Here is a 23645-nt window from a genome sequence, read left to right as displayed (position 1 = left end):
TTTATTTCCATAAATCTATAGGCAAGTTCATTTTAAAGACCATCTAGAATTTCATCATATGACCATCTCCTGCTCTGCCCTATTGCACCCTTCTTTACCCTTATCTAGAGGCAACCACTTAAATGTGGTAGGTGCTGCTTCTTCTTTTCTTCAAATTCATATTTTTAAAAATTTATTTTATTGATGTATAGTTGATTTACAGTGTTGTGTTAATTTCTGCTGTACAGCGAAGTGATTCGGTTATACATATTCATTCTTTTCATATTCTTTTCCATTATGGTTTATCACAGGATATTTGGATTAGTTCCCTGTGCTATACAATAGGACCTTGTTGTTTATCCATTCTATATATACCAGTTTGCATCTGCTGATCCCACACTCCCAATCCATCCCTCCCCTGCCCCCCCTCCCCCTTGGCAACCACAAGTCTGTTCTCTATGTCGCTGAGTCTGTTTCTGTTTCGTAGATAAGTTCATTTGTGTCATATGTTAGATTCCACATATAAGTGATATCATATGATATTTGTCTTTCTCTGACTTCACTTAGTATGATAATCTCTAGGTCCATCCATGTTGCATTATTTCATTGTTTTTTTGGCTGAATAATATTCCATTTTATATATATATATAATATATATACACATATATATGTGTGTGCGTGTGTGTGTATATATATATATATATATATTTTTTTTTTCCTCATCCATTCTTCTGTTGATGGACACTTAGGTTGTTCCCATGTCTTGGCTATTATGAACAATGCTGCTAGGAACATAGGGGTCCATGTATCTTTTTGAATGATAGTTTTCTCAGGGTATATGCCCAGTAGTGGGATCTCTGGGTCGCAGTTCTATTTTTAGTTTTTAAGGAACCTCCATACTGTTCTCCATAGTGGCTGGATCAATTTACATTCCCACCAACAGTGCAGGAGGGTTCCCTTTTCTCCACACCCTCTCCAGCATTCGTTGTTTGTAGCTATTTTAACGATGGCCGTTCTGACTGCTGTGAGGTGCTATAGTAGGTGTTGCCTCTGATATTTACTTCCCTCATTTTCCGTAATATGCTTCTACTGTTATGACAACTCATTGATATTACACATCACCTGTTGACCTCTTATTGTTGTTGTTGAGGATTTACTGCTCAGCCACAGCCCCGCCCACTCATATTCATCCTCCCAGGATAAGTGTAGGGCTAGTTTGATTACATCAATATAAGAAATTATAATTATATAAAATGGTATTCATTAAAGAAATCAAGTGTTACTTGAGAGCAGTGTTTTTCAAAGTGTCATCTGGGAATCCTTTCAAGAGATCAGTGTGGTCAAAACGATTTAATAATAATTCTCAAAGATTTCTGTATGGTGGGATTTTCCAGAAGCTACATGAAGTAGGGCACATTCAGCAGACTGAATACGGAAGCAGACACGAGATTTCAGCTGTCTTCCATTAGACCAGACATTAAAGAGATTAGGCATTAGAGAGATTAGCGAAGTGAGAAACAGTGCAGCTCTTCTCATTGAATACTTTTTGTTTTGGAAATATAATTTTTCATAAAAATATAGTACTTATCTTAACATGAAATGTTTCTTATTATTTTAAAATAATTTAATAAGTGCATATTTGAGCGTTTCTCAGTCTCCGTTCCTAACCTGGTAAATATTGGTAGATATAACCCACATGAACCAAAGCTCTCTGGTGTCTTCCATAGTTTGTAAAAGCGTCTTGAGACCAAAATGTTTGAGAATTGCTGCTCTAGAGAAATAATTCACTTTCTTAATAAATTTCTGTTGCATTTTACAGATAATTCCCTTTTAATTATTTGATTAAAATGTATCTACTTTAATTTTTTTCTATATCCTTCAATGCATCTATCCAAAGCCCCTTAATCTTACTTCTGAAGCAAGTCAGATATCCTACCAAACTGATTTTTCCACTGACCTCTGACCCTGAGGCTTCTATCCTATTCCCCATTCTGAACACGTCACTGTCTTGCTGCACGTATTTCTTTGCCTCCTCTGCACCCTCCCCGGGGGCAGTCCCTTTCTAATAGTTTAGAAATGCTGGGTGCCCAGACCTTGTTCTGAGAGCGTCTTTGCTCCTCTGCTGTGTTGCTTCCTGTGCTTTTCCAATCTTAACTTTTTCCCGTGTCAAGTCCCTTATTTTGCTTAAGGATTCCCTTGAAAAGTTTCCTAAGAGGCCATGGGATATAAATTTTTAGAATCCTTGCATTGTCTGAAAGTCTTTACCCTACTCTTATATTTTGTTGGTATATTTGCTAAGTATTAAAATTGTGGTTGAATATTCCTTTAGAATATGCCAGTACGTACTAAGCCACCTCTTTATCACCAAATTATGGTAATAATTATCACCATAATTCTGATTACAGTGGAATTCATCAGAACCTTCTGAAAGCTTCCTGAATTTACTCTTCATTTTTATTTATTCTTGGTCTTCGGAGTTTCACAGTAGCAAACACTTTTCTAAGTATTTCTTCATTTGTGCTGGATAATCACGCTCTTCATTTTTCAGAAGCACTCTTGCATTCTTTCTTTGATAATTTTCTCTGCCTTTTTGTCTATTCTATGCCTTAAAGAATTGTTTTACTCCTTTTATCCTTTTATTTTAGTTTCTGGAATATTTGTTCAACTTTCTTTTTCAAGTCTTTCATTGAATGCTTTTTATTAGCTACTTGACATCTAAGGGAAAAGTGTTTACTTTTTTTAATTGATGCGTGCCTAAAACATAAATATACAGTTTAACCAGTTAAGATTTCTTTGTCAAGTTCTGATAGTAATGCTATGTCAGCTTCCTGAGAAATGCTGGAAACGTCAGTCTTTCCCTCCCCGCTGGACGTGTTTAAATAACACTGGTGTTACGTAAGTTACAGGCCCTTACATCCTCCAATTTCCACAAACATCAAAATGTTGATAAATGCTGGCCTGTGAGGGGCGGGAATTCTTCAGTTGTCAAGACTTTGGTCGGACTGTTCTTTGAGCTAAACTCAAGGGGTAAGTTGGGAGGTTACTTTCTGCTCTTTCCTCAAAGTCACCTGACAACTCTCTGTGATTCAGAAATTTGAACGAGGAGATGCCCAAAGGGAGGACAGAAGATGTAGGCTGTGAGGAAAGGTGGGCGGTTATTTTTCTTACAGAAACAGATTAATCCCTGAGCTTGGTCTCTTTCAACCCAAGTCCACCCATTAAAGGTATCTGGAATGCTTGGTGACATCAGGGCTTGGACACAGACCTTCCTCAAGAACGGTGTGGCTAAGGCAGAAGGAGACCAGTGCCGGCCAGCCTTCCCCTGCCAGGGCACCCAGAGGAAGAGATACTTATCTAGGCTGTTGGGATCATCTCCCCCAGGTAAGGCAGTTGTACAAATTGGTCTACGAATGTCTCAGGGAACTGTGCCCAAGAAAGACCTGAGACTCCAGACATGTTTCTCGGGCATCATAATGCTAAGAATTCCACTGTGAATGCCAAAGAGGAGGCACCTCTGCTCAGGGTGGCTCAGTGCCAGAGGCTCAGCTGCAGAAGCATCGGGACACCCAGGACAAATGTCTGCAGCAGTGGTGGGTACGGGGTCTCCCCTTCACTGAAATCGTATGGTTTGATGCTCCTGGCAAAGCCTGTTGCTGAGTTTTTGCACTGCTGTTTCTTCTACTTGGCACCCCGGTTCTTGAACCAAATCATTGGTACTAGCTCATCAAAGCGAGGGGTTGAAGTCAAGCACCCAATCTGTGTCTACGATCTTTTAGATCTCACCTTCCTACACTCTCAGCTGTTCCAGGCTAGGCTGTGTGGCTTCAGCGAGGGTGCCATGGCTTTGCTGATCCCTGGGAAATGCCACTGTCAGTCAGGGGGCCACGCCCGAGTCACGCTGTAGTGTCTCCGTCTACCCTGTGTCCTCTTACCTCTTTTATATTTTTGAATTCTAAATAGAATTACATTAAAAAAGGAGGGGAGTTCTACTGCTTTAAACAGCTTTGGAAACCAGTTACAATTTCAAAAGATACTTCTTACTTAAATATTCTAGGACCATAAACAAGGCTGAGAAGTTGAAATTAAAGTCACTTAAAATTTACATACACTAATAGTTAATATTTATTCTCATCATGTTCCAGATGCAGTGCTGAGTGCTTTTCATGTATTATCTCATTCAGACTGCCTAACAACCGTATTGGGTGGTACACACTTTTATTATCTCCATTTTACACATGAGGAAATACAGGCATGGAGAAATTGAGTAACTTGCCCAAAGCTCTAAAGCTACAATGACTGCTTTCAAGGTGCAAACACTGGCAGGCTGACTCCAGAGCTCAAGCCCTAATCATTACACAGTCAGGTAGAAAAAAATAAAAATAACCAGGCTATTGGGTTACTCTGTATCAGAAGTTTTTAAAAGAAATATTTCAATGCATCAATAAAAAGGATTAAGAACTACGTCAGGTGCTCATATGCAAATGACTGCCCAGTACACTTAGCGGTCACCCTTCAGAAAGTAAACACGAAATAAATTTTGGTCAAATATGCCAGGCAAGGCTAATTATTTTCTTGAACATTTTTATGAACTCCTTAAGAGTTTTCAGTATGTTAATGATTTTCCTGCCTTCACCTTGCTTACATTATTAATTTGCTCAGCAAATTCTTTATAGATAAACTAAGTTGCAAACTTAAACCAACATAACTCTTATGTGGATGACTAAACACCCCGAATCACTGAACAAATTACTCAATGCATGTACCCCTATAATCATCCAACGCTTTAGAAATAGTTCTTTGAAGATGTGCATGCTACTCTCTTAATGGCCTTCCAGTGAATTCAATGCTAAATGCTGATTTAGTAAGAATGGAAAAGTGAATTTGCTAGAGCATCGATTGGGTGATGGGAAACTGGGGAAGATAATAACACCGCCACTTTGTGGGACTTTACTGCTGACAAAGGACTTGTACTTACATCATTTTATTCCTCAATACAAACTGAAAAGTTGGCAAAGTAGATATCAATATTATTGCCACCCTTCCTCCTTCCTCCTTCAATTTGATAGATCCCATCTCAGGTCACAGGATGCACCTACAGCCACAGGGTGGCTACACTGGGGGTTTGACTTTCGCTGTCCTGCACACTCAGCCCAGGTTCTTTTCACTGCATCATGCTCTACTCCATTGGGGAGATATCTGCAAAGATAGATAGGCACTTCTACCCTGCAGAGGTCATAGACTCTTGGTCTGGGGGCTGAATCTAGCCTTCAGATCTGTTTTGCTTTGCCCGAATAAATCTTGAGTTTGATTAGTTACGGTTGTTTTTTAAAAATCAGAAGAGATTAAGCTAAATCTAGAATTGTGGCTTCATCTGGAAAAGCAGTTGAATTGGCAACAATCAACTACTGTTGATTTCTCTGTTTAGAGTAGGTATGTCTATTTCAGAGTGCCACAGTCTCTTCTACTCCTTAGCACATGACCGGTATTGCCTTATTTGCCATTTATCCTCCTAAAAACAGGCTGCTTCACTCATTTATCTTACCTGCCTGGCTCCCAATAGAAAGTGAATTCTCTGTGGGACTGAGAAGCTTTCCACAGACATGGGGTAATTTTCCTCAGCCAACTTGGGCACGATTGTCTTTGTGTATCTTCCCAGCTTTGGTTCCTCACTCACTCAACAACCTTTTCATTTAATTTTCTTTATTAAATTGTTCTAATGGAACAGAGAGGTAGTTGTGAAATTGAGGATTCAAAGAAGTCCCATAAACTTCCTTTTGATTATAATGTAATAGCTGGAATTTTATTAACCCTGCCCAAAGTTACTAAAAATATCTCTCATATAGTTTTTAAGTCTACTTCAAAATATTTTTACTAACTCATTTTCAAACTCTCAGCCTTCACCCCTACTTCACAAGAATGTGAATTAGGGGTGTGAATGAGATCAGAGGACTCTTACTTGTTTATCACTATAATCTTACTACCAGGGACAGTGACTGGCACATAGTAGATGCTCAGTAAATGTTTGTTGACTGACTGAATGAAAGTGGGAGTAGTGAATCAGGACTGGGCATTCCTGGAACCCTCTCAGTGTGGTCCTTCAGACACAGTTGGCCCTTATCTATGGCGTGGTCTTATTTATGCAGAGAGTCTAGTAGGAGATTATCAGTCTCTTGGGAGATAAGTCATTTCCTGGAGGCAGAAAAGATCTAGCTCAAAAATTTGTTAGCTTTGCTTATTGGTAGAAATACTTCATCAAAATATCAACTTTTGCAATAAGCTGGCTCTACGTTTACAGAAACACTAGCCTTCAAGAAAACAGAATCTTTCTTAGATTCAACTAACCCTTTAGCCTACACTGGTTTTCTTGGTTGTGCAAAGAGAAGATGACTTTCAGCCCAGCCTGCCTCTTTTCTTAGGGCCAGGAGTCTTCCATGTAGCGGAAGCTTGCTGTCAAGAACCATTTGAATTTGCTTGACTTTTTTTTAGTTCTTAACGACCTGTTTACAACTTGTAAGAAAAAAGAGTGTGGCCTGGACCCTCTAGCTTCCAGTCACCTCCCAGGACACCTCGGGTACTCAGCCGCCCTATACACTCCCCTTTCCTCTCTCTGCTTCTTTCTTTCTCCTCTTCCCTCTCCCTTTCTTCTTCCCTGTCTTCCTTTAGTCATGCTTTTCACTGGCTTTCTTTTTAGAATGTGGAGAGAGTGTGTCTTGTTTTTCCCACCATGATCTGCTCTAAAGGGTAACAAGATTGAGAAAGCATACACGTTACTTCTTCAGGACTTGAACTTGGACTCTGTTACTCAGCATCCTGTCCTATAGAACCTGAGCTACTGTGGGTGTGAAGTTTTTCTTCTGAACATTTAAAATTCATTTAATGCGAGGTCCCTTCCTCCCTCCCTTCCCCCTTCCCTCCCTCCCTCCCTCCCTTCCTTCCTTCCTCTCTCTCTTTCAGATTCCTCACTTTGCTTTTTTGTGAAATCACAGAATTTTATGTTGGAAAAAACTTAAAAGATAATCTTGTCCAGACTCTTCGTTTTACAGATGAAGAAACTGAGGCAAAGGTCAGAGGGATTAAGCTTCAGAACCAGAATTAAAATCTGATCTTCTGGGACTTCCCTGGTGGTCCAGTGGTAAAGAAATCACCTTACGATGCAGGGGATACCGGTTCGATCCCTGGTCAAGGAACTAAAAGATCCCGCATGCCGCGGGGCAACTAAGCCCCATGTGCAACAACTACTGAGCTCCCGCACCTGAATTAGAGCCCACATGCCACAAACTACAGAGCCCACACGCCCTGGAGCCTGCACGCCGCAACTAGAGAAGAGAAAACCCGCGCTCCACAACTACAGAGAAGCCCGCACACCACAACGAAGAGCCCCATGAGCCACAACTAAGACCCAACGCAGTCAAAAATAAATAAAATAGATAAGTGGTAAGTAAATCTTAAAAAGAAGAATCACATATTTCAAAAAATCTGATCTTCTGACGTGTAGCTCTTTCCTTTACTATTTGAATGGATTATTTGTCTTTTTAAATTTACTGTAACTCCTCTCTGTATATTTCAGTTAAAAGAGGATTTAAACGTATGACTCATTCCTGACTGCAGGGGTCTCTGTGTTTTGGGAATGGAGTGTGAGGTCCCCTGGAGGAAGAGCTCTATGATGGAAGCGCTGTTGTCTTCCAGGTCTTCCCTCTCCCCTTTGCTTCAGGTCTCCGTGTGGAGGGACCTCCCTTAGGGGAGAATAGCTTGCCTCTCAGAGAGAACGGGAAAGAGAATGGGGTATGGATTGCCCAACCTCTCTGCCTCCTGACCCACTCTCCCCACTTTTTATAATGTTCAACGCCATACATTTCACAGGGGCAGGTCCTGCCATATCTGGCTGGGGTAAATCAGCCTAATTTGGGGCAAAGCGTTCATATGCAGGGTGACAGCACTGGTATGATGAGGCTGTGGTGTATCTATGTGGGAAGCAAGAATCAGGAGCCACTTGATGGTACCAGGGAGAGAAGAGTAGAAAATTGGAAGGAAGCTGGCTTGTGAAGGATTGGTCCTCTTTTAGAGTGAAATCTTCCAGCCACTGACCTCATGATAATGTTCATAGCATCACACACGCATGTTGATGGACTAGGTGGGGCTCGACACCATCCTCCCAGATAGATCATATCAAAGTCTCCCTCATTTCTCTCTTACTTGTCAATCCAATAGAAAAGGAATTTGACTTGGTTTAAATAGTTTTTCAAAAGGCCATGTTGATTCCCAGTGCCTTATGTTTCAAAATATTAAACCAAAAAATTAGGGAAAATTTTTTCTTATGTTTTATGCCAAGATTTGAGCAATGAATTAAGAAAAAAATCCCAGCCAAGAGAGAAAAATATTTAGTTGGAGGAAAATTTAAATATGAAAGTAATTTGATAATCATTCCACCATCTTAAGAAAAATGAAAGTGAAAGATAAATTTACCTCTTTCTGAGAAAAATAAATACCATATGCTAACACATATATATGGAATCTAAAAAAAAAAAAGGTTCTGATGAACCTAAGGGCAGGACAGGAATAAAGACAGACGCAGACGTAAAGAATGGACTTGAGGACACAGGGAGGGAGAAGGGTAAGCTGGGACGAAATGAGAGAGTGGCATGGACATATACACACTACCAAATGTAAAATAGATAGCTAGTGGGAAGCAGCTGCAGAGCACAGGGAGATCAGCTCGGTGCTTTGTGACCACCTAGAGGGGTGAGATTGGGAGGGTGGGAGGGAGATGCAAGAGGGAGGAGATATGGGGATACATGTATAGCTGATTCACTTTGTTAAACAACACAAACTAACACAACAATGTAAAGCAATTATACTCCAATAAAGATGTTAACAAAATATATACATACCTCTTTCCCATAAAAAATCCTCAGTCATAAGATGATGCTTTGGGGAAAGCTTTATTTGTAACTGTGTGTGTGTGTGTGTGTGTGTGTGTGTGTGCGCGCGCGCGCGCGCACAGATGTGCACCTGCTTTTGCACATTCTAATTTGATGCTTTTAAGCTGTCCATATGGATCACTGCAACACTGATTCCATCATTTTAACCACAGTTTACATTTCAAGTATCAAAATACACAGTATATAAAAGAAGTTCCATTCTGTGTGTCCCTTATCCTTGGCAAAAGGAAAATAGATTCTCCCAAGCGGGGCACTGTGTCCAGTTAAAGACTCCAGTAAAGAATATAATGTAAGTTAAGTGTTTCTTTTCATATCTAGAATACTAACACCAGGTAACGTTCTAACCAACCCGGTTAAGTTATAATGTTCAAAGAGAGAAACTGAACTAAATTAGTATACAATTGGGACTTCTAATAAGGAAGTCCTGAAGAGAAATGTTCCAGCCAACAATGATCATTCAGGAATAGTTTACTTATGTTTACTTAAGTAAACTTAAGTTTACTTATGTCTCCTTTGGGAGACCTGGCAAATCCTGCTGTTTTCCCAGATGTCCAACTGGTAGCTAATACCTTCTTGATTACCCCAGGTTATGGGAAGCATGAGAACAAAAGAGAAGAGACACTTTGCTATGTGTCTATAGTTACTGCAAAAAAACACCCTCTTGATATGATGGTCTCACAATAAAGACCAAATATACGGTGGCTTGCTCTCTCTGAATGACCGTTCCCATTCCCACAGAAAATTCTTGATTCCCACACCACTACCCACCAACTACCATGCTTTTCAAATTTATTACACCTTATTGTAAGTTATTCAGCCTTTCCCATCCTTCTTGCAGGGGACTCTAGGCCCTCTGAGAGCAGGGGTTTTCTATCTGGTTCTCTACTGAGCACCACTGAGACGTGGTAGATCCTACCGGGAGTTGAGTGAATGAGTGAACTGGGCCCATTGGCACCTTTTCAGGACAACCATTCAGAACACAGCTGGCTGCGGCTCTGGGGTCCACTCTGCCTAGGGGGAGGCCTATTTATGGATGCAAGCTTCACAAAAGAAGAAGATCTGCTCCCCAGAGAAGAATATTTCTATTTTGAATCAGTTATTCTATATTATTGAGCCCAGTTGACTACATAGTTGTTTTTCTGTTTTTGAAATTTTACAGACTAATTGACCTACGAGTGTTTCCTCAAAAGACAAAAGGATGAGGCCATGTGATAATTCCCAGGTACCTATTAGAAAAATATGCGAGATGCTTGTATTTTCCATCTCATGATTATCTGACACAGACATGCTGGGACTGTTACCTACTCACCCTGGAATATTATTTTAATCGAAGTATCAACTGTAGTTCAATCGAGAGCATGAGGGTAAGGCAATAAAACAAATAACAGCAACAAAAACCAAGAAAAATGTTTTAGTACAGAAGATAATGCTCCCATTGAACTGAACTCCTTCTCTTTTAATGATCTTCTTTTTGTTATCTGCTGGTTTCCTCACTCTCTCCCTTCCCACAGCAAGCAGTTAGGAGCCTGCCGGCCCCTCCTTCTCACAGAATAAAGCCCCTGGAAGGTAAGAGAAGTGCTAGGCTGGAGACAACGCCACCACTGGACAGTGAGAAATCTGTGTGGAAAACTTCCTGGATCATTTGGAGACTGTGAGTTTGAAAACAGAATCACTTCCTAAGAGTATTCTAAATCACTGAGGGCTCATATAATAATGAAACTGAAACTCGGCAAGAAGATGGTTGAATGAGCATGCACTGCAAATTCCGAGTACGGATGTTCTGCAAGCAGTATAAAGGAAGCTTTGTCTGGCCCTGTACTAGGGCAGAGATTTTCATTGCTTCCAGGCTTACACGTCTGTGAAGAAATGAAACAGCAAACCTGCTCCCAAGAACTGGGCTCTGACTATAAGCGAACAGCCTGGAGACATCAAAAGCTCATTTGCGGAGGGCTTTCTTATCATGTAATCCCAAGTAATTTGAGTCAAACTGAGAATTAAGAAGGATGCTATGGAGAACTCCAAGAACACTAGACCGGTGTCAGCATGACACGCCTGCTAAAACCCTTGCCAATGATCAAAGAGAATCACGCAGAAGTTCATCTAGAACTGACTTCAGCCCTTTATAGACCCAAGTCTATAATTTTGATTTTGTTGTTTTTGTTGTTTAAAGCGAAAAGGCAGTAGCTATGTAGTATGTTGAATAAGGGCTACTGGAGGAGCAGAGGAGTGAAGCACATGCTCTGAGAGCAGGAAGAAAGAGAAACCACAAAAAGCAGATAGAAGGGCTTTCAAAGCACAGTAGGCTGGCAAATGGGAGTGAAGATAAACGGCCGAGGCTGCTGATGTTTTCAGCCTGCAAAATAACTGATGTTTATACAGTGATGTAACTGAGTATTAGGAAAATATATTGGGTGAAACAAGCACGTTTAAAAAAGAAGGTTTTACAAACTATGGTTACCAAAGAGGAAAGGGGGAGGGACAGCTTAGGAGTCTGGGATTAACAGATGCACACTACTGTATATAAAATAGATAATCAACAAGGACCTACTGGATAGCACAGGGAATTATGCTCAATATTTTGTTATAACCTAAAAGGGAAAAGAATCTGAAAAAGTTTTATATATATACAAAACTGAATCACTTTGCTGTGCACCTGAAACTAACACATTGTAAATCAACTATACTTCAATAAAAAAAAAATTTAAAAAGAAGGTTTTAGCAACAATTTTATTTTAGAAAGTTTTAATTTGAAAGATTTCCACTAGATAGTTTAAGTGAAAATTGAAGTTTTGATGCTTAAAGGGCAAGGTTCCCAGTGCTTATGGCAGTGAGATGCCATGCAGCGATCACATGCTATGGAATCAGGAATCTCGGGGTATGAGACAGCAAGTGGCTCATTTGCTCATCTGTAAAATGGGCTTCACGTGCCTACACACAATGGAGCTGTAATGAGATGAAATTAATTGAGAAATACATTCCAAATGCCTGGCACAGAGCAGAAAATTCAGTCTGTGGTGGTTTCATTAGTGAAATTGCAAATCACCCATAATGCTAAGTAAAGGATGCATTTTGAATTTCCTTTCTGTATTATTATGTATGATTATTCAATAGGGTGCTAGAAGCTGCTGACTAGGAATCTGACTGCACCCTGCCTGGTCCAACGTTAAGGCTACGAACTGCAAGAGCTCCAGCTCAGCAGAGAATCAGTAACACCCTTGGGGTGGTTCACCTGCTTTGCTAACTTGCATTGGCTCTTGGCTATTCTGAAAGATGGATGCTACCTCAAGTTAAGGAAAGGAAATAAATAACACAGTAGTTGTTAAATTCAGTTCTTTATTTTCTGAAAATAGGTATTTCAACTAAAGCATTGTAAGTCACTATGGTGGAAATGTAGAAATATAAAAATGCTGTATTGCACAGGGAACTATATTCAATATCCTGTGATAAACCATAATGGAAAAGAATATGAATCAAAATGTATATATATGTATAGCTGAATTACTTTGCTGAACAGCAAAAATTAACGCAACATTGTATATCAACTATCCTCCAATAAAATAAATTTAGAAATATGGAAATGATTATTCCTTTTTATTTAGCATAATAAGTTCTACAGAACTTACATTTATGAACTTACCAATCTTCAACTGTTTTTGATCTATAAAAATAACAAGTGCATATGGTTTGACCTAACTGCTACTAAAGCAAACGTAATTGAATTGATTCACTGCCTCATTTTATTTGCAGAAATGAGACAAGGAACTGATGCATGGATTTGCATATTTTGTATTATCTATTTGTCAAATAGTTTGTGAATGGAAAACCATATAGAGAACTCTTTTAGGGAAGGACACACAGTGTCAGGAGTATTCTCTGTCCTCATTAAGCTTAGCTTTCTGTCCAGCAGCTGGCTTCTGCCATTCAGGAGTGAGATTCAGATCTGAGCCCCATGCAGTTCTTCAGCTTCAGAACAGATTAGTTTCCTCGTCCTGAGACTGCATGCAGTTGCAGACAGCACTTAGTCGTTGCTGCGCTTTCTGTATTTTTGACTTTTCTGGGCCCTGAGAATTATTTCTGATTCTTGGTAACTCAGTAGATTAATGAGACGTCTACTGAGTGTTATAAAAGTAGCTGAGCCACTGACTTAAAGGTGATGAAAACTGCTTTTTCTCAAACAAGGCCTTGCTTTTATTTAGGCTTTAAAGATTTTCTTCTGGAAACATTAGGATACCTTGATGAATTCACTAACTTAGATTTTAGTGTAGTAATAGTAGCAATTAATGAAGTAAGCTTTCACTGGTATCTTTAGAGGCTATTAAGCCCCAAGGTTTGTCAGACTATGAAGATTTGTACCTTTCTACTTCAAGAAACCATTTCATCTCCACAGAATCTCCTGCCTCCACTGGCTAATGATAGAAATTCAGAATCATTAGCTAAATTAATTGTCTCATGTGGTTGGTCTTTAGAATGTTATAAACTGTAATAGAATTACTGAGTTGAGAGCAATTAATTAGATGTACTTTGAATATATTCTAATTAAATGCTATACCTGTCATTCTTAATGACCACTTGAAAACTACCAAAAGAAAACTGTTGATGAATCTCAGTGCCATGAAAATAAACCATCCAGAACCGTTTAAATATGCCTCATGTCTGTACAGTTCACATCACTTCAAAATCTGAAAAGTCATTTCAGATACTGCCATTGACGTATTACCACAGGGCCCCATAATTTTAAGGGAGAAAGTGAAAGTGTGGAATCCTTTTTTTTAGGTTTTTAAAGCCCATAAATCATAGAGGTAGGAATAGCATGTATATTTCTTATGTCTAGGACTGTGTTAGACCATGTTAGACCAGGAGCTGAAAATTCAGATCTGTATACCAGAGCCACAGAGAGATCTGATGCTCAGAGATCACTGAGATCTCATGCTCAAAAGATCTCTCAGGATCAGAAAGAAGGAGGACTGAGAAATGCAGGGCCCTTGAGGGCAAAGAGCTTTACAAAGGGGCCAGCCTCCCGCTAGCTACACTGGTTGTTGTCTTACGGATATGTGGTTCCTGTCAAGCCAGATACAGTGGTTTTCAAACAAATACAGATGTGTGGGATTTTACATGAAATCATCACAGATTCAAATTTTCAGCTCTGTGGGTCAAGTAAAACACATCTGTGGGCTGTTGGCAAGCAGCCTCTGGATTAGATTCTGACATCCTCTGTAGGTATATATGCTATTAAAAATGAAGGATGTTGGGCTTCCCTGGTGGCGCAGTGGCTGAGAGTCCGCCTGCCGATGCAGGGGACGCGGGTTCGCGCCCCGGTCCGGGAAGATCCCACATGCCGCAGAGCGGCTGGGCCCGTGAGCCATGGCCGCTGAGCCTGCGCATCTGGAGCCTGTGCTCCGCAACGGGAGAGGCCACAACAGTGAGAGGCCCGCGTATCGCAAAAAAAAAAAAGAAGGATGTTGACATGCTGCCCTTCATCAGTACTTATGACCAATCAAAGGAAAAGTCTGTGAAAAGAAACTAGGGTATTTCATTAATCAACAGATAGGATGTGCCCACTAGGTTGCTGCAATATATATATTTTAAAATTTTTATTGGAGTATAGTTGCTTTACAATGTTGTGTTAGTTTCTGCTGTGCAGCAAAGTGAATTGGTTATACGTATACATATATCCACTTTTTTGGATATCATTCCCATTTAGGTCATGACAGAGGACTGAGTAGAGTTCCCTGTGCTATACAGTAGGTTCTCATTGGTTATCTATTTTATACATAGTTGTGTATATGTGTCAATCACAATCTCCCAGTTCATCCCACCCCCCCTTCCCCCTTTGGTATCCCTAAGTTTGTTCTCTACGTCTGTGTCTCTATTTCTGCTTTGCAAATAAGTTCATCTGTGCCATTTTTCTAGATTCCACATATAAGCAATATTATACGATATTCGTTTTTATCTTTTTGACTTACTTCACTCTGTATGACAGTCTCTAGGTCTATCCACGTCTCTGCAAATGGCACAATTTTGTTCCTTTTTATGGCTGAGTTTAAGATTAAAAAGATAGATGTATTCGTAGTCTTTCTCTGGTTTGTAAACAGGTTGGTTGAGGAAAAAAAAGAACTTTTGAAAGGATTGTTAACTTATTGGGAATGGAATACTAAGAAAGGATCAAAGCTGTATGTCAGGGGTGATTCTAGAAAAGCTGAAGGTAGAAGACTTTCCAAGGTCCATACAACATCACGTACTGTTTATGATACAAAAATGGGGGAGGGGCACACAGTATGAAGAAGAGAAAATTAGAATATTTTATTATCCTAGATTGTTGTTCTCATATTGAAGTACTATGTTTGAAAAGTTGAAATGAAAATTTTATACAGATGTAGGTTGAAAAAAATGGAGAACTGTACAGATGTTATGAAACAACTGGTACTTCCCTGAGGGGTAAGAAGAGAAATTTACAGAATCACAGAGCACAGTGTGTCATGTAGCGGCTCCAGAGAGCACACAGCATCCTTCAGCAGATAGAGCAAAGGGCAAGGAGGTAGGGTCCGTTTCTATTTCTGGCATCTATTGCTTTGGGACTTGGAGGATCAGAGTGTCACCTTTTGGCACTCAGGTCACCCCACATGTTAAAAAAATCCATAACTCAAAGGTGTTTTATGCACCAGTTTTGACATCTATAAACCACTGGCAGATTTTAAAAATCAAGGCTATCACAAAAGCAGGGACTGTTGTTCTCCCTCTCTGTAATTTACAGAATTCATGAAGATTTGCAATGGCCAGCCACCAATCAGACGTCTATTGGAATATTCTTGTTTGCTTTACATTTCTGCTCACCTTGGAACCCATCACCTTAATTCATTTTTTCTTTGCATGAAATTTAAATGAAAAAGCAGCTCTAGGCAGATTCATTATTTAAGTTGCCGTTTCTGTACTCTCCTTTGGAAATTGAGGCATCCGTATATGTAAGGCTTCAGTTAGGCTAAAAGATAAGTTAACATGCTAAAATCCAGGGTCCCAGCTATCATGCATGAAGTATATAAAGTTCATTGTCTTTGTTTGCATCCTTTACAAGCTATCCTCGGCCAGCATTGATTTAGATACTAACTTTATATTCAACTCAATTCTTACCTTCATTCTTTAGAAAAATATAACACATATGAGAAATCTGAAGATTAAATTTATAGATAAAAATACTTACCTCTCTCTTGCAGCTTGATGCACAATATGGAAAAATAATACATGAAAAAATAAAAATAATACATAAACTATCAAACCAAATCCCCAGATACAGGCAAACACAAAAAAGAGTCCACGCCTTGTAGAAGACATCATTCTCTTCCATTACCTAATGCCTGGCTTTCAAGAAATTAGGTGAGTTCATATTGTTTAATCTATGGGATCTATTATCTAACCTTCTCAGGAAGTGACTTCAGTAAGTATCAATGCAATGTTCTCACAGTTCTCATCAATTCAATTACCTTGACCCACAGGTATATTTTGCACACACACACACACACACACACATATGCACACATGCACACACTTACATAAACACGCGCACACACACATGCAAATGCTTTTCTTTGGCTTTGAAGAGTGAAACAAAAACCACAGGTCCTAGACCCTAAAACAGAAGTAGGGAGGATTATCTGTAAACACTTGGCTGCATTTTACGTATTGAGCCCAACTCAAGATGTGTATTCTTAGCGGATACTAGCATGTTAGCAAAATCTTATTGTGGCAAAGAAATGGGTTTTTAATATGTGTGTGTAACTGAATCACTTTGCTGTACACCTGAAACTAACACAACATTGTACATTTTTACTGAAGTCAACTATACTTCAATTAACAAAATGCCTGCATTGTGGGCTCTCTCACACCAGTCCCAGCGACACCCTACCTTGCGGAGGGGCTTGAGCTTGGTCTCCATGATGAAGTCGTACTTGCACAGCTCACAGCAGCGCGTGTCGGAGCTTTTGATCCACTGGTGGAGGCAGGCCTGGTGCACGAAGCGCAGGGTGCCCGTGCAGCGGCAGGGCGTGATGAGCGGACTCCCCTCATCCCCTTCGCAGTGACAGATCCTGGGGAGGACACAGCAGCCGGGTGAGATCTCTCCCTCAGGGAGCACACGGCATCCTCCTCCCACACATCCCAGGCTGTATTAGAAACTGCAACCTCACTTTCAGACCCATGGACGTCACACTTCGGCTTAATGCTAGAGCTGAATCTATGGCCAATACTAATTTCCTTTCCCTTGCATAGTCGTTGCTGGACTCTTAAGTCATGTTCAAAGGCATTAGACACCAATACATCAAAAATGTGCGATCATTCCTACATGGAAGTCAATTTTAACAGCATAGCTATTGAGCTATGTCCCCACCTTCATCTATTAAAAGTCAATATCCATAGGCACAAGCTTGCTTTCATATACAAAAGTTATGACTTAGTATTCTAAGGAATGCTGGAACCTGGTAACTTCAATGTTTTACTTTGATGGTAGTTTTATGGGGTGTATACTTTACTACGTATGGTATCTTACCAATGTGGAAGAATTCTGAAACATTTTAACATGCTACTATGGAATAAAGTGAATATAGAAAGTCTCAACTAGGAAATATTATGAAGATTTTCCTAGGAAGATGCACACATATTTGGTCAAAACAAAAGGCCTAAACTGTCAATAATCATCGTCACAAAAGTTACTGGTTACAGAAAGTTCAAGTACAGTAAATCCTACTGTTTTAAAATGTTAATTACTACATCTTCCAAGGAACTCCTAGTTCAAGTAGTTTACTGAATTACTATGACTTCTAGTGTCACAGATTCATAGTCTATGAAATCTTCATTATTCTTTTCTTCAAATTAAAAAAAATAATTTGTTTTCCTCACTGGGTAAGTTTTTATACCACCAGGTCACAAATTCAAACCTTAGAACTTCAATAATTCTTATTATATAACCAGCTGTTAGAAGTTGTTACTAAATTTTATTAGAAATATTGCTTGAACTCTGTTAGAAATATGAATGGAATGTTCCCAAAACACCTGTATATTAATTTTTTGGAGCAGAATCACAGTGGTAGGCTGGAAGAATGTTTGAATTGCTGCTACTTTCCTTTCATACCTCTTCTCCCGAAGCATGTTTTAAAGAGTGGATTTTAAAATATATTTATCTAGCTCAGCTGTCTCCCCAGGGGAAATGTGATGGTTGGTCAGATTGTTACTGCAATGAGATACAGGAATTGAAACCCAACCCTCCCCTAACCTCAAAATAAAGAAGTATGACACAGTACACTAGTATCTTGGATCTCTTTTTCTTAAGTAAAGCTCTTTGGGTGGAGTGATAGGATGAGAACACAGGAAAGTTCAAAATCAGTATCTGCCTTTCCCTGGACAGAGTTAGGAGGTATCAGTGTTGGATGTTGCAGCCCATGTCAAAGGCTGGCGTGGTGGGGAAAAACTAAAACTCATCTCAGAGCCTATTCTTTAATATGAAAGCCTGAGATATGTCCTCTCTCCAAACGTGTAGGTCCTAGGATCAGGGCTTAAGTATACTTTATAGCATACCTGTTGCCACTGTTGGTCAGTGGATGCTTGTTGACTAAAGGAATTGTTCACTCAACAAACTGTAACTTATTATAAAAGCAACCAGTGAAAGCATATCTGGGTTTCTATAGCACATCATTTAATTGTAATTTTTTTTTTTGAGTCACTGAAACCTAACGCATTATACATCACGAGCGGCTGAGATTTCTGAAGTCCTTTGAACCTCTTCTCTACCTGTTCCCACACAAAGATACTCCCTTAGATCAGGGGCCAGCACACCGTAACCCGTTTCTTCCTGCTGCATGTTTCAGTAAAGTTTTATTGGACCACACCCACACACGTTTGTTTACGTATTATTTAGAGCTGTGTTTCACTATAACTGTAGACCTAAGAGTTGATGCAGAGGCCATGTGGCCACAAAAACTATCATCTTTACTACCTGGCCCTTTACAGAAAACTCATGTCGTAAACATGGTGATCCTGAGTTAAAGACAATGTCTGACTATTATCAACAATGATGAAAACAAGGTTCAGAAAATAAATCACCCCAAATTCTGCAAGTAACAAAAGCTGAAGTAAAGGTTCCAGAGAGAAAGAAGCACACAATAAAGACGAAAGTCCTTCCTGACCCACCACTGAAGCCCGCTGGTCCACAGCAGTCTGCAGGGACAGGGGGTAAAGTTTCTTGTTTGAAAAAGAAAAATTTGCAGTTAATGCCATCTCATAATTCGTCACCACAAAGGGGGTCAAGTGTTGCCAAGCTGCCCAGATGATTCTGAGGCTCTGAGTTTTTACTAACTTGAAGAAGTAATTCATCATAAGCAGATGTAAACAGGGACCGCGCTGATGACTGAGTTCAGACTGACCACAACAGTTCTCTGCTTGTAGTCAAGACTTCTTAAATCTTACAGATTCTTTTTAAAGAACTTCTCCTGAAACTGTCACCCGAAGCATCACTGGCAATATCACTTTTTCATAAAGTTAAGACTATTTCCCATAGGAAAAATCAAAAGCTTGGTTCATTTCCATTTCACAAGATTTCTTTTTATGTGATTTTAGCATTTTGAATTTTTTCTAAATTATCCAACTCAGGTTGGCTCCTAAAGAGTCTTTTTCGAACTATGCTGATATTGTTCTAAATGAATTTAAAAGTTAAATATCAACTTCAAATATCTGCTAGAAATGAAAATAAAGTGACAGAGCCATTACAGGAAGCATTAAACAATTCTTAAATTGATATACTTCACACAAACCATAACTGCTAAATTATAAATGAAAGCATAGAAATAAAAATATAAACATGCTTTTTTCCAATAGAATAATTGTGTAGAGAAAACGATTTCAATAATAAAATAAAAATGCACTGTAAAATAATCATAATTTTGATGCATTTTTACCTTATGGGAAATCGAGACTCAGGAATTAAGTGATTTTTTAAAAATCACTGATGGTCTACATTGGTGTCTGTCACCTAGCGGCAGGACAAGCTGAATTCACAGATATTACTGGCATTTTAGTATCTTAACTGGCTGCCTACAGTCCAACCACCATGTGTTAGGCTTTCACCATTTATGACGTGAATAAACATCTACTTCCATATAATTTCTAGTTTTCTGTAAAGAGTGGACCACAAAATGCTATTGAGCAAATTAAATTTTAGAAAATGTGTGTGTGTGCGTGTGTTTGCAGCTTCAAGTTCCCCCTTAATGTTTGAGTTTTAAGAAAAGTTGGCTTTTTGTTTTCAGTCATATAGATCTGAAAACGACCTCCACTGCCAGCCCCAGACCCCATCCCTTGCCAAGGCTTCTTGGCTCAGGTAGAACAGTATTTTTTTTTTATGCGTAAGTTTTTTAAAAAAATAATTCATCACTTAAAAAAACCTTTGTGAGGGCCGTAGTGATTATGTAACTTTAGAATTATTTTCATTCATTATTTAATTCATTCACATTTTCTTAGTTCTTGCTACATGCAAAGAAAATCAGACACTAGCATCTGCACGGAGGGTGACTTGAGAGGAAGAGAAGAGAACCTGAAGGCGGGGACACCATTTGGGCAACGATTACAAATATCTAGGTATTAAGAATCTGGAACAATGTGGTAACACTTGGGAGGAGATGGGAGACAGCCTGCAGAGAGTGTCAGGATCCCCGAGGGCCTTGCTTGGTTTCCATGACTACTAGCACATCTACAACATGGGACTCTTCAAGGCAGTCATCCCTGTAACCTTCAGACAGCATTGCAACTCTTTTCCCATATTCCATGCCATTTTTTCCCCTTTCTCTATCCCCTCATTTCCCTACCTACATTTTCTTCCATCCTCCTCTCTAACTAAATAAGCTTTAAACACAGTACTAATGGACACTGCTATGTTTGTAATGGTTTAAATTAGACGTTAATCTTTACTCAAAACCAGTCATCATGCTTCAGAGTTTGGCGCCCATTCTTCACCTTTCAAAGAACCAGTTTGGTTTTATTGATATTTTTCTATTTTTTTAACCTTTATTTTATTTATTTCCTCTCTGATCTTTATTATGTCCTACCTTCTGCTGACTTTAGGGTTTTTTTGTTCTTTTTCTAATTATTTTAGGTGGTAGGTTAGGTTATTTGAGATTTATCTTGTTTTTTGAAGAAGGCCTGTATTGCTATGAACTTCCCTCTAAGAACTGCTTTTGCTGCATCCCATAGATTTTGTATGGTTGTGTTTTGATGTCCATTCTTAGAATTCACTTTCTTAAGCTAAAAAATGATTAGAACACATGTTGGGCAGAAGCCATGTTGAAAGGTAGTAAGCAGTTACAAGAAATTAGTGCTCAAGTAAACAAGGGAGGAGATATAACCACTCTTTTTGAGAAGTATAGCACAGCAATGAAAGGATGGTGGACTAGAGAAAATTTTAGTTTTCACTTTCATTTCATTTTTTTTTAACAGTAAAAGCTGACTGTGTTCATAAGCAGAAGTGAAGGTGCCACAGAGAGGGAGACACTTACAGAAATAATCAGGCAAGAGAATGACCCATTGTTAAATGAAGTTTCTTGAGAAGTCAGGAGAGTGTGGGGAAAGAAAAAATGGTAGAGGAATATCTTTGGACAAGTGCAAGGGTATCCAGGAGGGAAACAGACACCATTTCCCGTGAGCAAGAGGCAGAAGAGAAACGTCAGGTGAAGATGGAAAGGAGGTGGGGGCAGGGAAAGTTCAGCCCCTGGGCCTAGGGGGGTCTTACTATCTTCCCTGATACAGACAACAGGTAACTAAAGAGAAGGCAGGAAGGCACGGGGTTACGGTCTCACAGAGGCTGTAAATAATTAAAGAAAGCCACTGGGAGAATGAGATGGAAAATTAACCAAGCATGTATATCAGAATCGTGGAGCAGCCATGAGGTCCTCGGTGAGATGAGACAGCATGGATTTATGGTGGATGTTCTGGGACTCAGTTTGCTGAGCAGTCAGAGAGGTCCTACAAAGGGTAGCACAACCTCTCTGTCCCGAGATCACTAGGTCAGACTGGAGAAGGATGAGGAGGAGTGAAGGATTCTGGTGCATCAGAGAAGACGGTGTGAAGATAGTTGTCATAAAGTCTAGATGAACTGAGCAGGGAAGCTAGTGAAACCACCTCATGGTCATTGTATTATGAGAAAAGGATGGGTCTGAGAGACCAGAAGACACAGCGATGCAGAAGAACAGATGCTGAAAATAGGAGGAAATGGGACAAAGATTGTCCCTGTGTACAGTATGCATTCATCTCCCTCGTGGATGAATTTGTATCCCTTCTGTTGTATTTTTTCCATTGTCACAGAAAAAATAAAAAATATAGACTTATTTGGTGCTTGAGGTTCACAAGCAAATCCAATCCTGACTCACATCCTTGTTTTCCCCTCCAGTAAACTGGTGAAGTTCTCTGTTTACTCATGTGCAAAATGAGGTCAAAAATAACTCTTAGGGTGTCATGAGAATTAAATAAAAGAGTACATGTCTGGCATATAGCAGGCAATCTCATACTTGTTAATTTTATTATGGCTAATTTGTTAATTGTGTCATGGGATCATGGGATTAATACTATTGCTACTACTATTATTAATGTGGTTTTTCTATGTTACTGCTGCCAATGCACTGGGGCTAACAGCTTTTAGCAGCTAGTTTGTGAAGTCAGTTAAAGCAAGTGCTTGGAAGGCCAAGGTCATGAATTCTGACAGCATCCAGGTGAGTTAGATATGACACCTTTGAATCCCCAGGTTAGTCGAGTCACAAACATGTCTCAAAGAAATCCTGGCATGGGATTGTGTTTAGAGTAAACCTGGGATGGGATTCAGCTTCACTCTTCTGTATGTTGGGTGCTCTCAGACAAGTTTTCAGACAGTTGAGAGGCCCGTGTACCACAAAAAAACCAGAAAAACAACAACAAAAAAAGAAGAGCATGCAGGATGATAGTAGGGACTGAAATAGTGACTACTTATGGAGGACCAGCCCAAAATGTCGGTATTCTGGTACCTGGAAAGATGAGAGATGATGGGGGAGATGATCCTACGATAAGACATAACAGGTGAGTTACCATGTGGAGAACAGTACACAATTCAGCATGTCTAAGTTCATGGGTAAAACTCGTCTACCATAATTTAATATTGTAGGGTACAAGGCTTACCTCTTAAAAGTATGAGTGTACTCATTTTGAGAGAAATAAAAAAAAATACTAAGTCCTACATTTAACATCTTGGAGGGGAAAAAAAAAGCAAGGAAGGGTCATTACATGCCAATTGTCTTTAGATATATGACAGGCTATTGTGTGAAAGGGCAGCTGGTCTTATTCTGAACCATAACTGGATCCAGGGAGTACAAGTTAAAGAATATATACATTGATATATACAGAACTTTCCAAAGATGAACTGAGCTTGCCCAGGAGGGTGTGGATTTCCCACCATGGAAGGTACTCAAGCAACAAACGTTAAGTTGTGTGATTACATGGCAGGCATAGTGTAAAGGAATTCAAGCAAGGAATTCATGTACTTAAACTACATGACCTAAAATTTCTAGTGTTGCGCGTGTTTTCCTTCCTTTCCAACAGACCAATCTCCCTGCTCCAGCCCCTGAAATTTCTTTGTCAGCATTTCCCCTCTGCTTATCCTGGGAGCTTTGTGCTTAACCCTTTGACTTCTCCATTCTATGCTGACTGCTCCAGGGAGGCCATCCTGGACCA

The 23645-nt window shown here is 39.6% G+C and overlaps 1 protein-coding gene across 4 annotated transcripts in view; it reads right to left on the bottom strand.

Moving 5' to 3' along the window:
* Positions 1 to 23645, bottom strand: part of MARCHF1 (membrane associated ring-CH-type finger 1) — a gene marked incomplete at its 3' end in the record, with an annotated part of 457967 nt that overhangs the window by 32516 nt on the left and 401806 nt on the right. For all 4 annotated transcript variants that reach the window (XM_082838694.1, XM_082838693.1, XM_082838695.1 and 1 more), the window contains one exon: positions 16816 to 16996. In XM_082838694.1, coding sequence (XP_082694820.1) covers positions 16816 to 16996 — 181 coding nt within the window. The remainder of the gene's footprint in view (positions 1 to 16815; positions 16997 to 23645) is intronic.

The sequence above is a fragment of the Leucopleurus acutus genome (genome assembly GCF_964270905.1).
Source record: "Leucopleurus acutus genome assembly, chromosome: 4".
Classification (NCBI taxonomy): domain Eukaryota; kingdom Metazoa; phylum Chordata; class Mammalia; order Artiodactyla; family Delphinidae; genus Leucopleurus; species Leucopleurus acutus.
The sequence above is the reverse complement of the archived record's forward strand: the minus strand, read 5'-3'. Positions and strand labels throughout refer to the sequence as shown.